This window comes from Lipotes vexillifer, unplaced genomic scaffold, assembly GCF_000442215.2.
Source record: "Lipotes vexillifer unplaced genomic scaffold, Lipotes_vexillifer_v1.1 scaffold1067, whole genome shotgun sequence".
Lineage (NCBI taxonomy): Eukaryota > Metazoa > Chordata > Mammalia > Artiodactyla > Lipotidae > Lipotes > Lipotes vexillifer.
This window is the reverse complement of record NW_006775205.1, coordinates 1493631-1512492: the sequence shown is the minus strand read 5'-3', so window position 1 is coordinate 1512492 and position 18862 is coordinate 1493631. Positions and strand designations below refer to the sequence as shown.

Genomic DNA, 18862 nt, shown 5'->3' with positions numbered 1-18862 from the left:
GAATTTCTTTCTCTAAAATGTCACTGCTGTCAGAATCCCTAGAAGTGTTATTAATACCACAAAATGACCTCTGTTCTCAAGCCTTTTAATTGAAATGTGTAAGCAAGGCTTTATGATTCTTAAATTTATCACTGGGTGAATCTGCTGCGGGTAAAATTGCAGCCTGAGTCAGAGTCAATTTGTGACTGTTGGGGAAACCTGGACCCCAACACTTACAGCCCCCCTTTATCTCCACCCTTCCCCCCTGCCCCCACCTGTTGTGTCACCTGAAATGGGAAAGGAAAGTGTTTTTCTAATGTGTTAGCAAATAATAATCTCCCATCACCCTGCTGGGGTCTTTGTCTCTCCTAAGGGTGAAAATCTGTCTTTTTCTTTTGATTTACTGGCACAAGGAATGAAATATTCCACAATTTCTATCGTATACTGTGGCTTTAAAAATTTAACTTTTAGTCTATTGCTGAATGTCAACTTCACATCATGTGAGACTGGTAACAGTCATTGTCAGTAGCTTTGGGGGCAAAGTGGGGCAGAAGTGGCAGTGAAATTCCTTATTTGGTCACAGAGCTCTGGAGGGAGTTCAGGAGGTTGCCCTGTTAACCAACAGGACTTCTGGGAATCTCACTTGGAGAGCACAGAGGGGCAGAGAGACATGGTGATGGAAATAGTTTTCTTCCCTCTAATGGGGGTTCACTTCTGTGGTCCCTCCGCAATGAAAATAAAGAGTGTCTCCACAGCTTGTGCGGTGTGCAAAGGCTCTTACCGTATGCTTGCTCACCCCTGATGGTGCGGCAACCCTTTGTGGTAGGCAGGGGATGTGCTATTCCAGACATTTCTCTCCTGAGAAAACTGTATGTCAGGGTTGGGGCTCGAGATCAGGCCTTTGAAAGGCAACAGCTGCCTTCATCACAATAACCTTGACATAGCAAATGTTTTTCTGGTAATGAACAACAAAATACTTATAAAAGGCTTAGGAGAGCGCTTGGCACATTAGTAAGTGACCAATAGCATTCGTTATCCTTATTGTAACATGAAGCATGCTTTGAGAAGGCAGGCCATGTGTAATACCTTTGCAACCTATCTCTGCCCCAAATGATGGACCTATGTCATTTTTTGGTGTTTGAGGGGTTAAGCAGTTATCTTTCGAAAAATTCTGCGGGAATCGACGGATCTTCAACAAGCCCATGCTCCTCCAGGCTGAATGGAGGTGTGGTTAGGCAGAACCCTGTTAAAGACTTGGGTTCGAATTCCTACTCTTCTGGGCAAGCGGCTGAGACTCTCCTGTTTCAGTTTCCTAACTTGTCATAGGCTTGCTGCGCACACTAAAATGAAACGGCACTTGGAGATCACTTCTCGCCGTGCGTGGGTGTTTATTTGGGGCTGGGGCGGGGCAGCGGGCGGGGAATGAGGGGGCGTGGCCCTGCTCGCCGAGTGTGGCTGCGCGCTAGGCGGCGGCAGCGGGCTCGGCTCCGGGCGCGGCCGACGCGCGGTCCCTCTTGGCGGGGTAGGCGGCCGGGGCGGAGCGCCACGTTCGTGCTCAGGGGCTTTCAGAGCAGCGGAAGCCGAGCCGGAGGAGCGGGATGGCGGCGGTAGCAGGCGAGACGCGCAGGGTGCTGGTGTACGGCGGCAGGGGCGCGCTGGGCTCCCGATGCGTGCAGGCGTTCCGCGCCCGCAACTGGGTAATTCGGCGGGCTGCGGGCGGGCACCGGGCGGGCACCGTGGTGACGGGCCCAGAGGGGCCTGCCGGTGCAGCGCCGGAGCGCGGTCTGGGAGGAAGCTGGGGGCCCCCGAGCACCCCCAGATATGGGTGCTTGCACATGTATGCACACGTCTACACGTCTGTTCTGTCTCCGAGTGCGTGCGTACCCCGGGGCCCGAGGTGCAGGGCCGTTGCTCTCCAAGGAGAAAGGTTCGGGGGCATGCGGCGGCTGCTCCGTCGGCCTCTTCCAGGCCCGGAAAGTCTGGCATGACTCGAGAGAGAACAGAGATGGAGAAAGAGGTAATGAGAGGGAAGGATCTGGAATCACACTGCTTGCCTGGGGTTACTAGCCCTATGATCATGAACGGATTGCTTAACGTCAGCGAACTTGAGTTTCCCCATCCGTAAAATGGGGAGAATAATAGTATTTATCCCTTAGGGGAGTTATGAAGATTAAATGAGATGAATGGCGTCGTTGTGCATAAATTGTAAATTGCTTGACTCATGGTAAAAGCTATTTAAATGTTATCTGTTATTGATATATATACATATATATTATTGATATATACCTCTGTTCCATTTGCTTGCGTTATATGTGATACTTTGAAGCCCCGCAAATGCCTTTTGTTTTGCAAAGATTACTTCTACTACTTTGCATAATCAGTAGCCGCTCCCCAGAAAGCAGCAAGGAAGAGACGAGGTTGTCGCAGAGCTTGTGGCGGGGTCAGGGACCCTGACCCCAGCAGCCACAGGGCTCCGCGTGCACGCCCACAGTTTCTTCTTGCTGCAGCTGTTTCTTACTCAGGGACCCCACTCTGGGGAGCTTTCGTGGGTGTTTACTTAGCAGCAGCCTGAGCAAGGGTGCGCTGGGACCAGCGAGTAAGGGTGCCAGGGTTTTCTTCTTATTCACAGTCTGGTATAGGAATATGCTTTGAAGGATTCTAAATACATCACCTTCCCACCGTTTACCTGTCTTGGGGTATCTTCCCAGGTCTGCAAATGGGAACATTTAAGGACTGCCAGCCAAAGGCCAAGCACTGTGCTCCTACATACTCTTAATTTCCTTTACTCTTTCCTGTAACTTTAATACAGGGCTCCTGTATCCACCTACATTATAGATACAAGGGCTGTGCTTCCTCCCGGTGGGGGCACTTTGGCCCTTTGACTTGGTGAATCTGCGGAGCTGATTTACCTGTGACTGTCCTGTCTTTCTCTGCCTTTCTTCCTGGGGGCTCCGGGAGGGTGGGGATAGAACCTTTTCTTTGTCTCAGTATCCCCCATGGCTGTGACACAGAAGTAGTGAGTGTTTTGAAAGGATGCTCTGTTCTTCAAAGCTTGTGGTGGAGATGCTTATCTCTGGGACCTTCAGACTCCCGGACCTTGGAGCTTTCTGAGTAAGAACCATGTGTCACCTGTGCCAGCAGCTGTAGAATCTTACATTTCATTTACTTCTCACACTAACACCGTTCATTGTTGACAACCCCCCATTTTACAGGTGAGGAACCTCTGCAGAGTGGGTGAACGAGAAAGCCGCTATAGGGCAGAACCAGGATTCAAAGCCTGATCTGATTTCTGAACCCACAGTCATCCCTTTATGCTCTGGGACAGTGGTCAGAAAACTCCAGTTCTCCGTGGGTTGAATCCTGCCTGGCACCTTTTTTCATAGAGCCCAAGAGCTAGAAATAGTTCCCCATTTTTATTTATTTATTTATTTTTTGCGGTACGCGGGCCTCTCACTGTTGTGGCCTCTCCCATCGTTGCGGAGCATGGGCTCTGGACGCGCAGGCTCAGCGGCCATAGCTCACGGGCCCAGCCGCTCCGCGGCATGTGGGATCTTCCCGAACCGGGGCACGAACCCGTGTCCCCTGCATCGGCAGGCAGACTCGCAACCACTGCGCCACCAGGGAAGCCCAGTTCCCCATTTTTAAATGGTTGAAAAGAAATCAGAAGAAGAGTAATATTTTGTGACATGTGAACATTATATGAAATTCATAATTCAGTGTCTGAAGTTTAATTGGCGCACAAGCCACGCTCATTCATTGATTCATTTACTGTTGTCTGTGGCTGCTCTCCAGCTATAATAGCAGAGTTGAGTAGTTGCAACAGAGGTTGTATGGCCAGCAAAGCCTAAAATATTTACTCTCTGGCTCTTTACAGAAAAGGTTTGCAGACCCCTGGTCTAGGGGGTCTCTGCACGATCAGGGTTTGGCTTTCAGAGGTGAGAGTGGAAGAGGAAGAGGTGTTTGGGGGCAGAATGGGCTAGCCTGGGGCTCATTGGGCTAGCCTGGGGTAAATATTTATATTTACCCCAGGAAAGGTTGCTAGATCCTTTCTCTAGGAGGTTTTCATGTAAAGCCTCTTATGTGCCTCCACTCCCCGAGTTCCTGGGCATGGATCTTTAACAACTGACTGTCTCTTGACCGAAGCTGTTTTCTCCTTGATCCAGTGGGTCGCCAGCATCGACGTCGTGGAGAATGAAGAGGCCAGTGCCAGCGTCCTGGTTAAAATGACAGACTCGTTTACGGAGCAGGCTGACCAGGTAAGTCTAGAGAAGGCCCTACCGCGCATGTGGTAGGGGAACGCTGGGGATAGGGTTCCGCCGGCTGTGTGCTCTTCCTTTTTTTCAGGTATTATTTCTCTAATTATGAAAGCCATTTGTGCTCATGGAGGGAAATTTGGAAAAAATGAAAAAAAACCACAAAGATAAATAGCCCATAATTCATGTCTAGTTAGCTCACTAGTTAGTTCACACTTTGGCCCATTTTCTTGTCTTACAAACTATGCATACTATATGTTACTAGTTTTACAAGTTGAGATAAATTTCGTATTTTATATGTTATGGTCAGCTTTTTTTTAAAACTTAACCTTTAACTTACTTATTCAGATCACTTAATAAAACCTGTGTTGACATGTAATTTTTCTTTGTGTGGATTGGCCACAGTTTGTTTAGTTTGCACTTAATTATACATTTAAGTTTTTTGCAAGGTTTTTTTTTTTTACCATTATCAAGAATACTGTGGTGAACTTCTTCGTCTCTATCTCTGATTATTTATTTAGCATACATTCTGAAAAGTGGGCTCCCCCTGTTCAAAGCAAGAATACTAACAAAGCAGGTTGTTTCTAATTATAAAATTATAGGCTTACTGTAAAATAAGAAGTCAAACAAAACTATACAAATATATAGGTAAATTGTGAAATACCCCTTTTTCTCTCTGTGATAGTGTCACCTCCCCCTGCCCAGAAGGAAGCACTGTTAACAATTTGATGGGTATCTTGGTATAAATATCTGAGATGCTCTTAAGCGGTTCTGCCTTTCTGAAAGAGCTGTTCCCACCAACTGCATGAAGATGTGCTTTATATGGTTCTCATGCCAACCCTCAGCTATTTCTTATAACAGATTTTTAAAATTTTAAAAGTAGTGCATGTGTGATGTAGAAAATACAGTAAAGCAGAAAGGAGAAGGAAATGATTTCTGTTCTCACGATGCAGTTAATATTTTGTTATATTTTCTGACAGTCCATTTCTCCAAACATATACACATATAAATCTAAAAATTTTTTAAAAACCCTGGGACTTCCCTGGTAGTCCAGTGGTTAAGACTCTGCGCTTCCACTGCAGGGGGCCTGGGTTCGATCCCTGGTTGGGGAACTAAGATCCTGCATGCTGTACAGTGTGACAAAATACCCCAAAAAGCCCCAAATAAATTATGACTATACTGTAACTGCTCATTTGCTCTTCCTAAAGCATCAGTTTGACATAGTTTAGAATGTAGGAAACCAGCTGACTTATTCCAAAATGTAGATTTTTGTTGTCCTTACTTTTTATAATATGCTCTCAATGTTTTCTATATTTAATGATATTGTCTTTAATGGACCTAATAGTAAAACTTGACGTGGCTTCGTTGTGTGTTAGATACCATACTAAGTGCCGTATTTGCATTTGCATTAACTCAATCTCTGTAAAACAGTTTCTCATTTTATCTTCCTTTTAGAAATGAGGAGTCTGAGGCATAGAAGTCCCTGGTGTTTGCTCAAGGTCAAAGCTAGTAGGTGGCAGAGCTAGGATTTGAACCTGGGCAGTGGGGGTTTGATGTCTGTGCTCTTAATTGTACCTTAAGTTGATTCTCAGCAAAATAGCTTCATGTGAATAAAGTAATGAAAACTAAAACCAAATGCTAGGAAGGCATCTGGGCTTGGATAGCAGCAGCTCCTCCAGACGTGGTTCTCTGTAATCAGCGTCTCTCCTGCTCCTTTAATTGCAGGTTTCTGATGTCTGTATCCCTTTTTGAATGTGAAGTTGTCCACATCTGAGTCTTGACCATAACAGTGCATCTTTACGATGAAGATTGGGAAATGCCTTCGTTATTATAAGCTTAGCTTTTAAAATCTTTAACCCCTCCTGTAGGAGACTCTCTCATCCCCCAGTCGCTCAATTAAGAATTTCTGGACAAAAACATGACATCCAGTTTTTGTTTGTAAAGCTCCAGAAGAGGAAGTTCAATCCTAATACACGTAAAATTGGCCCCCCTGGATTGGAAATTCACGATGACAATGATAAGATGAAGAAATGAGACAAGTACTAAATCTTTAGAAGACTATTGGGCAGAATGCAGAATTTAAGGGGAAGGAGTTTTAAAATGCCTCGTTTTAATTTTATTATAAAAATAAAAGACAGAGGTTGTAAAAAAACAAATCAAGCAGGTGCATTGTTGGTAAGGGCTCCATGCTTCCCTAAAAAATAGAGAGCACAGGTTGTGTGCCTGTACAGTGGTCAGGGGAAATGATCCAATTTCCTGCAGCTGGGATCTGGGCTCTTGGCAACAGGGTGTGGCTTAGAAATCAAGGGAGGGGCAGCTGGGGAACCAGGGTAACAGGTGAAAGGTCAACAAAAGCTAAATCAGGATTAGGTGAGATACTTACCAAGGGATATTCAGGAATCTTCTTAAAATGAAAGCTTTAGGTATAGAATGTACAGAGAGGAAAGATTGATTTCCATTGCTAATGCAGTCTCTTTGGAAGAGTAATTTTTTTTTTTTTTTGGCTGGGCCTCATGGTTTGCAGGATCTTAGTTCCAGGGATTGAACCCGTGCCCCGCGTAGTGCAAGTGCGGAGTACTAACCACTGGACCGCCAGGGAAGTCCCTTGAAAAAGCAATTTAAGGCTCGGAAATAGTTAGGGAAAGCAGTCAGAGACTGAAATGTTACTGTTGGGAGAATTACACCATTTACACTTAACACCATTGTGTTAAGTCTTAAGAAGATTGATCTTAACAAAGCTATTGAGAGGCTGTGGTCCTTTCAGCCCTTCCAGAAAAATATGGTATAGTGGTGAGCATAGATGCCTTCCAGAAAAATATGGAAAAGGGTCATGGGTAATGACCAGGATTGTCTGTCTTGTCAGACTTTTGTTTTAATAAATTGTAACAGAAGGACATGTATATGTTTTCAACACTTTAAACATTTTAATCAGACAGAAATAGAGAATTAAAATGAACCACCATGTACTCATTATTTACCAACATTTTGCTGTTGACTATTTTTTATTGCTTTTTAAAAAAAATAATTTCTCTTTGGCGTTTTTTTCTTGGAGTTGCAGTTAATGGGATACTTGTATTCCAAGGAGAGTGGAATTGATTATTTCAAATTATGATTCTGTGATTTGCAAAGAAAGTTGGCAAAGAAGTATACCAGAAGGCTAGCTGTAGGCAGTGAAGCCCTAGGTGATTTTTTTTTAAACTTTTCCTACTTTATTTATTGTTTTATTCCAGGGATGCATATGTCTTCACCCTTTAGATGTTCAGAAGAAGACTAGGTTGCTTTATAAAAATCACACTGAAATGTAGTCAAGCTTCACTATCCAAATGTCCATTATAAATTGGTCCTGCATCTTATTTTCAAAGTATTAATTGCCAGGTACTGTGAACTGACTTAAAAAGGAGTGAAAAATAAATGGAGGTGATTGTAAAGATGTCAGCCTGTTGAGGTTTACCTGACTGTTTGTGCATCTTCCCAACCCTTTTATTTCAGGTGACTGCTGAGGTTGGAAAGCTCTTGGGTGCAGAGAAGGTGGATGCGATCCTTTGTGTGGCTGGAGGATGGGCTGGGGGCAATGCCAAGTCCAAGTGTGAGTCCTTTTCTGAATTAGTCATTTTGTTTTTCTCTTTGTCCAGGTGCGTGGGGATGGGTCTATACTAGGTGTCAGGTCAGATGTTTTCCTGTATGTCTCCCAGAAGCTTTACCATAGCTGTGAGGTAGGGATCAACACCCCGTTTTACAGATAAAGAAAAAACTTCCCATAGAAGGGGGTTAGGGCAGAGGGACCCTGAGATTGACATTTAAAAAGGAGACAAAATGAAATCAGCATTGTTTCTACCCCAGTCTTTCAGGGCTTATTACTGGGAGTTGGGGGATGTGAACAGAATGGAGAGATCATTCTGAAGGTCAAAAGGACTCAAAACTGAGCTTTTGTTAAAGCTGAGTATATTTTCCATTTTTTATTATGAACATTTTCAGATACACAGAAAAGTTGAAAGAACAGTTCAACGCACACCCTTATGTCCTCCGTCTAGATTCAATCCTTGTTAACATTTGCTATACTTGCATTCTCTTGCTTTCTTACATGTGTGTCCTCTGTGTGTGTATTTTGTTGTTGTTGATCATTTGAAAGTAATGACACTTCACTATATTTCAACATGCACCTCCAGAGATGAAGCTGTTCTCCCACATTATCGTAATACCATTCTCATACCTAAGAAAATTAACAGTGATTCTATAAGTTTAATAGTATCAGCTTATGTTCTGATTACCTCAGTTTATTCCATATCTTTCATAGTTGTTCTCTCTAAATTTGTTCCAGTCAAGGTTTATGTACTGCATTTTATTGTTGTTTTTAGTCTCTTAATCTAGAATTTTTTTTTTTTTTTTCCTGTGACAGACTTGGCAGGTCCAGGGCAGTTTTCATATAGACGGTCACCCACACTGAATTAGTCAAACTGTTTCTTTAAGGTATCATTTACCTTGTTCCTCTGTCCCTGGTATTTCCTGTGAACTGGAAGGTAGGTCTAGAGGCTTGCTTAGATTCAGGTTAAATATTTTGAGGTGAGAATGCTTCCTGAGTGATGTGGACTTCACACTGCATCACATAGGGACCTTACCATGTCACATGGCCTTCTCCATCCAGAGTGATGCCAAATTTCATGCTTGGTTAAGGTGGCAAGCTGATAGATTTCCATCATAAAGGTTCATTTTTCTGTTTGCAATTATAAGTGACCTATGAGATAGTACTTTTGCATCGTGTATGAATATCCTGTTCCCAAACACCTTGAGAACCCCAAATTCCCAAAACCTAATGTTATAAGCATCCATTGGTAATCTCTACCTGAGTCAGTCATCCCATTGGAGATTGGAAAATGGTAGTTTTCTAATTCTGTCATTCCTTCTACATTTATCAGCCAAAGCCATTTAAAAAGGAGTTGATTTTCTGTGAACCACACTTAAATGTGAAATTGGTATTTTGTGTGGTGATCAGGTTGGCAAAACACCCTGATGGCCTTTTGTGTATTTTGGTAACAAGAAGTGATAAATGTGGGTCCATCCTTTTTTTTTTTTTTTTTGTAGTTCTTTTTAGCAGGGAAATGCAGTACCTTGGTTGTCACCTACTGAAGACCCCTCCTCCTGTATCAGGAGGTCTCTGTTTCTGGGTCATGGGTGCAGCTTCACTGGGTTCTGTGTGTCCTGTGAGGGAGGAAGGGGACAACTGTTCAGCTAGTGATGTGACACTCCTTACCACTTATTCCTCTTCATGTCTCTGGAAGGCCAGAGGGTTAAAACAACTGCAAAATGGTTGTTATTTCAGCTTTCTTTTAAAGAGTCTTTAAAACTGGCATTAAACTTACAGCCATAAAAAAATGTAGCTCCATAAAAGCCCTCTTTATGTCCAGATGGTAATAGTCCCTGAGATTTTCATCACAGATAAAACCTGACTTAGATATATAGGTTCTAATTATAGATCTAATGCCCTTTATAAAGTAGGACAGTGTTTGAATTAAAGCCAGTCCTGCATATTTGTCAACAGTCCTCATTTATTGGCTGACGTTTACCAGTTTACAGGTGAGGAAGTTGAGACTCAGGTGATCGCGTGGCCTGGATTCGAACCCGTGTCTCTGACTGCAAGCCCTGGGCTGTTTGTATTAGATCTCCTTGTAGACACAGAGTGGCCGTGAGGGCTTCCTGGAGTGTCGGGCACCATGAGTCGAGCTCACCTGTCATTTTCTTCCCTGTGAATGCTCACCTCATGTGTTTCTTTGCTCAGCTCTCTTTAAAAACTGTGACCTGATGTGGAAGCAGAGCATGTGGACGTCGACCATCTCCAGCCACCTGGCCACCAAGCACCTCAAAGAAGGAGGCCTCCTGACCTTGGCAGGGGCCAAGGCCGCCCTGGATGGGACTCCAGGTGAGCCTCCATTCCCCTGTCTGTGAAATGGGGATGCTAATACTTGCTTGCTGGCGTTGCTGGACACTTCCGTGAGATGAGGACTATTAAAGCCCTTTACCCTCTCAGGTGCTTTACAGTTTGATGGATTTTGCTTCCTTTTAGACCCAAAGTTTTTTAGAGGAAGAACTCCTGATCTTTTCATTTGCATTGTCCTCATGTTCGCGGTGGTGAAGGACCGCTGTAGTCTGGCAGCCTCTCATCTTGTTTATTTATCTGTGATGCACCCAGGGAATGAATGGTGCTGCAGTAGCTATCAGCTAGGTAATAGTCACATTGTGTTCACGTGTCCCAAGGATAGTGTGAGCTGCAGAGCGAGAGACGCTGAGGTAGATTCTTCACCCTAGCTGTGTGGCCTAGAACAAATCATTTGTTCTCTTTGACGATATTTCTGCTGTAGTTTCCTTAATTGTAACATAGTGACAGTAATATCTACCTTGAAGAGTAGTTATAAGGTGTTAGAGGTATTAATATGTACAAAGTGCCCGGCACATGGTAAGTCTTATTATATATAGTCATTTAATCCTGGGGTAGAGGTCATTATTATCTTTTTCATATTACAGATAAGGAAACTAAAACTTAGGGTAAGTAATTTGTCTGGGTTATGCAAAAAATAAGTTGCAAGTGTACATTGAATTGAAACCCTGATCATTTTTAAATTCTGTGCTTTTTCATTACATCATGCAGATCAAAGTTCCCTTTGCATTTTGTACTCCCTGTGTTAGCTTGCTAGGGTTGCCATAACAAAGTACCGCAGACTGGGTGGCATAAGTATTTTCTCACAGTTCTGGAGGCTAGAAGTTCAAGATCAAGGTGTTAGCAGGGTTGATTTCTTCTGAGGCCTCTCTCCTTGGCTTGTGAATGGCTGTCTTCTCCCTGTGTCTTTGCATTGTCCTCCCTCTGTGTTTGTGTCCAAATTGCCTCTTCTTAGAAGTATACCAGTCATATTGGATTAGGACCCACCCTAATGACCTCATTTTAACTTAATTACCTCCCATCTCCAAATATAGTCACATTCTGAGGTATGGGGGTTAGGACTTCAATATATGAATTTGGCTGGGGGGCACAGTTCAACCCATCACTCTCCCTTTGGGATCGGGCTAAAAGAATTTAAGCAGGGGGTCAGGGAGTTAGCACAGGGAGGCAGAAACTGTCTTATCTCGACTACCTACATTGAACTCTTCTATAAAAAAAAGGGGGGAACTTTTTTGGGATCTCTTTAGTAAGTGGTGGAAACCTTGAGCACCTTTTTCGATTTTAATGTAACTAACTTAACTGTGAGGCTGTTACAAATTAATAATTTCTTGCCACTCATTTTCTTATCATATTTCTCAGCATGTGATCTTACAAGTCCGTGGCTGTTGCAATGATTAAAGCTGTGCATATGTTAGATGCTAGTTGGGTTAAGATCTGATTTTTATTAAAGGTGACATAGAGCAGAGGTACTAGAAAGTAAATAGAGAAATGAGTAATAGTTTGACATTGAAAAAAAACCCTAGGACTGAAAGACTAATTTTTCTGAAGGACAAAACAGTCTTCTACTTTCCTTTGGTATGTAAATATCATTCTTTGCTTATAGTTTCAGATACTGATTAAGACTATGGGATCTGGAACTACACGGGTTGGTTTTGTATTGTGGTTTTGCCATTTAGTTACTGTGCGATATTTGGCAAGTTACTTAACCTCTCTGAACCTCAGTTTTGTCATCTGTAAAATGAAGGTAAAAAGTAATACCTCCTTTATATGGTAGTTGTGACTTGTAAACATCTTAATGGATGTAAATGGTTTAGAAAAGGTATTAGAGTCAGTAGTAAATGTGAACTATTATTATTATTTACTCCAGGCTTACTTTTGCTCAGTTACTCTTGCTTCAGATGTTAATAAATTTGTTCATCTTTCAGCTCGTTAGTTAGATGTTGTTAAACTTATTTGAGTCATGAAATCTTTTAACTGATTCGGACCCCAGAAAAATCTGGGGAAATCGGTGAAAGCAGGTGATGAACAGGCTTAAGAGTCCCTCAAACCCAAGAAGAGTTGTTCAAGAATAGCAAGTTTTTCACTTGGAAAGATACTGAGAAAACTCTCACCCTCCTATGTCCAAGGTTGTATTTGTAGACTGTCCACTGGAGCATAAACTGTATCGAAGTGATGGTGATCACTTTTGTTTACCATTTAAGGATCTGTTTTATGTTTGGAAATCAGCCCTTAGGGACTACACTGATCATTTTGTAATTGGAATGACAGTTTTTATCTTCTTAATGAAATGTACTTTTTTCCATATCTTGCCAGTGATGCCCTTACCCGCATTGTGTAGAATTCTGTGGAATTAAACCATTAGGGCTGCTGGCTGCTGGCTGCTTGTTTCTTTCTTCATCCGATTCCCTGCTTTCATGCTGTTTGAGTGGAATGAAGAGAGAGTCCTTAGGAGTTTGCTGGGGACAGGGGCTGAACGAATGAGATTCATGCACTGGTTTATTTTAATTACTGTTAGATCTTCCCGCCGTTGTTGGCCTCCTGCCCCTAATTAAACAGAGAAGCCAGGTTTGGTGAAATATTCTTCTCGTACTTCTAAATAACTTTTTGATTGATGTGGTTGTTGTTATAGATGATTTTGCTATTTTTATGTGATTACAATGCAAGAAGCCTCAATATATTATTTCTCGTACTTCTAAATAACTTTTTGAAACCTTGACCCTCTTTTGCAATTTGAGGTTACTGTGGAAGCGGTTCAGTGATTGGTTTCTTGGCTGGTCTATGAGCCCCACCTCCGCCTGGACCTCTGATGCCTCCTCAGTTGTTATTCTTTAAACAGCATGCCTGCTGGGGTTTTTAAGGGCACTGCTGACCTTTGGAAGCAGTGGTTTTCCGAAGGTGGAGGGGTGTTGCCAGCAGTTAACCATTCTTTGTTACTGTGATAGCTGCATTTAGTGCACCTACAGCTGGGTGCTGTGGGGAACTTTGGAGAGGAGAGAGATCTCGCTTGCCATGTGTCTGGGGGTTCAGACGGAACCCTGTCCTAATAAGCTACTGTATTCAATATATAGACTGGATAAACAGCAAGGTCCTACTGTGAAGCACAGAGAACCCTATTCAACATCCTGTAATAAACCATAATGGAAGAGAATATTAAAAAAAGAATGTATATAGATGTATAACTGAATCACTTTGCTGCATAGCAGAAATTAACACAACATTGTAAATCAACTATACTTCAGTAAAAGAAGGCATATGCCTTACTTCTGTCGGCAAGCATTTGCTGACTGATGGGAGGAAAGGAGGGCTAATAGGTGGCTTGCATGCCCAATATGTCACAATTGCTCAAATGGTATACTTTATTTTTTTATTTTTTGGCTGTGCTGCGTGGCTTGTGGGATCTTAGTTCCTGGACCAGGTATCGAACTTGTGCCCCATGCAGTGGTAGTGTGGAGTCCTAACCCTGGACTGCTAAGGAATTTCCCCAGATGGTATACTTTAAACAAGGAGTTGGACTCCAGGCCATAGCACTTCTGTTAATTTGGTGGGAAACATTTATGGAAGTCCTACCCTGTCCTGAGCCTAGAATTAAGTACTTTATCCCCATTTTACAGATGGGATAACTGAGGATTAGAAAGGTTTTGAGAACCCGCCTGGATTTCTTTAGTGGTAAGTGGAAGAGGTGGGCTTTGAACCTGCTCAGCCTGACTCTAAAGCCTGCGCTTCAAGTGACTGCTCGGTTTTGCTGACCCATTGGGCACCCAGGGTGGGTGTGTGCAGGCCGCTCACAAGCAGTTGTCGATACAAGGGTTCAGAACTCTTGCTTGGCTTTTAACCTCTCCATTGGCCTCGGTGCGAGTCTGTGTGTGAGCCTGGGCGTATTACTCACCTTGTCCGAGCCTCTGTTTCCTTAGCAATAAAAATAGGATTAACCTCATGGCTTCTGTGATAAATATTAAGTACCAGGCAAATAGAAGGTTATGTCCCTTCCACTTTCTCTCCATGGACGTCCCTGGTTCTCTTTTCCTGTCCTCTTCTGGACCCTGGCGTGATGTTCTTTGGACATACCAGTGGCGGCCAGTGGTCACTGAAATGCTTTCTCCTTATTTCCCAGGGATGATTGGCTACGGCATGGCCAAGGGTGCGGTTCACCAGCTTTGCCAGAGCCTGGCCGGGAAGGACAGCGGCATGCCGTCCGGGTCTGCTGCCATCGCTGTGCTCCCGTAAGTGCTGGGGAGTCTCCCCCACCTCTGCCCCACGGCTGAGAGTTCACATGTGTCCTAGAGTCACTCTACACCAGGGGTGCGTGTGTGCCGTCACCTTGGCTTCTGAAATTCACCAGAGGCCCTGAAGGTACCTGTTTAGGTTTTGGATTATCCTGGGCTTTCCAGAATGGTTGCTTGGCTGATGGAATGGGTCTCTCTTGCCTCTTTCTTGTGTTTTTTCCTTCCCTCTATCTGTCCCTCCCTCCCTCCTTGTTAAAAAATAGTTTACACATTTAATTTTATTATTTGTAGTTCTGTCTTTCAAGTCATTATAAGGTTGGTGTGGAAGAGAGACTGTATTAGGTTTGTGGGATGGGGGAGAGGGAGTCTGGGGAAGAATATGGGAAACTACGGGGAGACGTTTCTGGAGGGATTCCAGGACCAAATGGCTTGTCTCTTAGCTGTGCTCCTATAAAGAGGATGTCTGTCTGCTAGGGGACTGGGCTGTCCACGTATTCATTTGTGGGCTGCAATTCTGTGACTTGGTCTCACGGCTATTCTGAATGATTTCCGAGGCCTGAAGTTTCTTGGGAAAGTCATACATATCTGAATTCTGTATTCCCTTGCTGAAAATTGGAAGATTTCATGGAAAACAGCCACAAAATGAAGGATGAGGCTGTCTTTTCCCCATATTTAAAGGAATATTATGATTACACATACAAAAACCTGAGAAATGAGTCTGCCACATTTTAGGGAGTGAATGGAGACATAAATAGCAGAACAGTTTACTTTAATAAAGACAGTGTTTTAGAAAAAAGGCAAAACATGGCCCTTTCATTTTGTTCCTGTCTGCCTGAAGGGTGAGTTCTGAAGCGCTTGGCTGAGTCAGGCTGGGATGTGATCTCTGTAACTGTGGACGGCTTCCTGGCCTCTCTGATTATCTTCGTGTGATCTCTCCACATACTTTCCTGGCCAAGGAGGGCCGGGCAGCTGTTGTTCTGAGGGGGAGGCACATGTGACACGCTTATCTCTGGGCTTGCAGGGTTACCCTGGACACACCGATGAACAGAAAATCAATGCCTGAGGCCGACTTCAGCTCCTGGACACCCTTGGAATTCCTGGTCGAGTGAGTATCACAATCATTTCAGTGACTCAGCAGCTTCCATTCTCTGCCTCTTGTGGGAGAAAGGACAGGCCTGTGTTATCTTGGCTTATCAGCTTGGGTGGTTCGTGAGGGCCTGACCTCCGAGGGCACCTTGCACCTTATTGTCAATATCACGGGGTGGAGGGGTTGATGGTGCCGACCTGAATCCTGGCTCCTCTACCCACCAGCTGGCCAATCTGAGCATGTTGTTTAACTGCTCTAGGCCTCAGTTTCCCCGTCTGTATAATGGGGGTTGGTGATAATTGTTAGGAGGGTAAGACGTGGAAGTGTGTGCCAAGGTCTCAGCACTGTGTGTGACCCATAGCAGGGCTGGGTAAGCCTGGAGCCTGTAAACTGTGTTCTGTCTGTTAAAGAGGAGTAGCTGCATGGAATCTGCCACTGATCTAGGTGGGACATCTGGGCCCACATGCCTGAATTAGTGCCAGGCCACAAACCCACAGGAAGCATCCTTTGTCCCCAAAATCATATTCAGCCCTTTGTGAGTATGGGTGGCACTGCAAGGTCACAGAGAGAGTGAGCTCTTTTGTGTTTGCCTAGATCTCAATTTCCCACACTCCTCTATTTAAGGGGGTGTTAAGCATGTGTTCACTGAGCACCCACTCGGGCCAGGGGCTCTGCTGGGCCTGGGGGCGACGAGGAATAAGATGCAGGCCCTGCCTTCGTGGAGTGGGGATGGACTCGCCCAGCAGAGCTGGTATCTGAGCCGCTTTGACGGCTATTTGCACAGGATGTTTCTAAAGGTTGGGCTGAGAAGAAGCTTGCTTCTGGCCTGAGGTTACATCTTATTTAAATGGAATTGGGAGCTATTTGGGACTTCTGTGTTTGGAACAAGCACTTACATAGCACTTACATGCTAGGCACCGTTGAAGCACTTCATAACCATGATCTTATTAAATGCTCATAGCAGGTCTGTGAGGGAGGTGCCGTCATCTTTTATTTAAGGTTTGGGGGCTCGGAGGCATGGGGAGTGTGGGCCTAAGGAGCTTGCCCAAGGTCGCACAGCAGAGCCAGGATCTGACCCGGGCAGTGTGGCTGCAGAGCCCTCAGTCTTAACCACTGTCCCGACAGTTACTCCTGTCTTTGCCGGGTATCATGCTTAATGTTGGATCTGCAAAAGAAAAAAAAAATTGAAGTTGTGGAAGGAACAACTCTTGAGTGGTGTTTGCATTTGAGTTTCTTTTTAAAGGCTACTACTGCCAGCAATGTCTCTTGACAGAGACATTGACCCAGGACCCTAGATGGAACATCTGGGGCCATGTGTGTAATTCAGTGCTGGGCCACAGCTGACAGAGGGTGGGCTGGGACAGCCATGCCTTGCCTCAGAAATCATGCTCACCCATTTGTGGTATTTGAAAACTCACGTGACAAGTTGACATAAAGCTGGCTTTGCAATGTCTGTGAGCATGTTACCTTCTTGGCTGTTCATGGTTAGAATGGCGTTCTCTCCCACCCACTCCAGACGGCTGACAAGGAGGAGGGAGAAGTAAGACCATTTATTAACCTGCCTAAGTAACACATACGCCTCTGCACATCCAGCTGCGACTGGTCTCCTTCAGAGCTGTCCCCTGAGCCCTACCCCCAGAGACGGCTCAGGACACATGACAGTACTTTAGGGAGTTGGAACAGCGCTTGGAGTTTTGAGCCTGCACGTGTTCAACCCCCAGAGTGGGAGCTCGAATGACTGGACAGCTGAACATCTGCTGTGGTCCAACAGGTTGCTTATCGGCATTAAAGATCCCGGGAGCTCCTGCGAGTTCTCTGGCGAAGGAAGGGCCAAGGTCCCACCTGGGGTTTGTTGGAGGGGATGGTATACTCAGCACCGAGAGTAAATATTTTAAGTGATCAGCTACTTGTTAAACCTTGTGAATTCCTTGTGCCCTTTTTCATTCCTCTCTTCTTAGACGAGGTCTCCCGTCTTCCGCAGGCATGGTTGGTTGCCCCTCCCCACACAGAGTTGGTTATTAAATGCCCCATTCCAACACCGAACGCGTTTTATTGTAATAGTCTGTTCTTTCATCTTTTTCCATTGCTTGGCACAGCTGTGGGCGCTCCATAAATATCTGTTAAAAAAATAATAATAAATTTTTTCTCTTTCTTCTTAAATTCTGGGAAGTGATATAAGCTAAGTGTCAAGTATTGTGCCTATGTCTGTCTCTTAGAATGAACTAACTAAAATCTTTTTTTAATCACAAAATCATACCACCGTGTTATAAAGGATTCCAACAATGCAGAAAAATAGCAAAATGAAAACCTTGCCAAATCTAGCCATTCAGGAATTAGGAGTAAAGTTCTGAAATCATCAGGGGCCTAGGTTTGTGTCCATGAGACTTTAGAGACTTTTTTACAGCTGCTGCTGTGCCCTCACCCCCGACCCGCCCAACCAGTAATGTGACTCTAAGCATGTATCCAGATTTTTCCTTTTAAAATGTATAGCTTCTCTTCTTTGTTCTAGAACCTTCCATGACTGGATCACAGAGAAAAACCGACCAAGCTCAGGAAGCCTAATCCAGGTGGTAACCACAAAGGGAAGGACGGAGCTTACCCCAGCGTATTTTTAAGCTACATTTCATTGCCTGTGAGGTGCCTGTCAGAAAAGTCATTAATCTATTAGCGTGGCCACATCCAGCCTTGCATTTTCTGTAATCCTGTTCGTGGTACGAGACAGTGAGTCCTATCTTTCTCTCATCTAATGTGCATTTGTTCTCCTAGGACAGTGTAACAGGTTTATGTGAAATAAAGACATGTGGAGCCCACAGATAGATAGCACTGTCAGTCTGTGTTAACCACGGAATTTAGGAGGTCTCAGGATGGCCCCCTCCGCCTCAGTGTCATGTTGAATTGATTTTGAGGCTCAGTTTCTGTGTCCCTGCCAGTGACTGTGTCGACCTGACTAGTTCAGAGCTTTGTTGGGTCAGGGACATCTGGACCCTGAGTTATTTTTGAATGTTATGTTTATGTCACAGCTGTAGTTTTTGTAGCCTCGAGTTAAACTGCCATAAAACTCCTTCTGTAGTGTAAGCAAAATCCTGTGGACTCTGTTAAGGTACCTTTTTCCTGTGCATTTGCCAAGTGCGCAAGAGAACTACTTGTGATTGTTTGGAGTTTATCTTCTTAATAAATGGACTTCATTTACTGTGTTGTCTTCTTTAATCAAAACGCATCTTATAAACAGTCATAGATGAAAGTACTAGAATCACAGGCTGCTAGTGGTCTTTAGCCTGATGTTCTCGAAAAGGGGGGTGGATTCAAATCCTGAAGTAAGTGTTCTCAGCACAGTGACAGAGGCACATTTCCTTCTTGTGCGTATCAGAATCTGAAGCTGGGGGGATGGCCC

General features: G+C 44.2%; 1 protein-coding gene across 1 annotated transcript; it reads left to right on the top strand.

Annotated features, from left to right (window-relative positions):
- Positions 1–1406: 1406 nt before the first annotated feature.
- On the top strand, positions 1407–18086 carry QDPR (quinoid dihydropteridine reductase). The gene is made up of 7 exons (XM_007449819.1): positions 1407–1676; positions 4143–4235; positions 7722–7818; positions 10006–10146; positions 14273–14381; positions 15406–15489; positions 17981–18086. The coding sequence occupies exons 1-7, from the start codon at positions 1578–1580 to the stop codon at positions 18084–18086; spliced, it is 729 nt and encodes a 242-aa protein (XP_007449881.1). The 5' UTR covers positions 1407–1577.
- Positions 18087–18862: the final 776 nt, after the last annotated feature.

What these genes read in the sequence shown, in the direction of transcription:
- QDPR (XM_007449819.1), top strand. Translation starts at nt 1,578, where the DNA reads ATGGCGGCGGTAGCAGGCGAGACGCGCAGGGTGCTGGTGTACGGCGGC. An exon ending in CGTTCCGCGCCCGCAACTGG is followed by an intron (nt 1,677 to 4,142) that starts GTAATTCGGCGG and finishes TCCTTGATCCAG; the next exon opens with TGGGTCGCCAGCATCGACGT. An exon ending in GCTGCCATCGCTGTGCTCCC is followed by an intron (nt 14,382 to 15,405) that starts GTAAGTGCTGGG and finishes CTGGGCTTGCAG; the next exon opens with GGTTACCCTGGACACACCGA.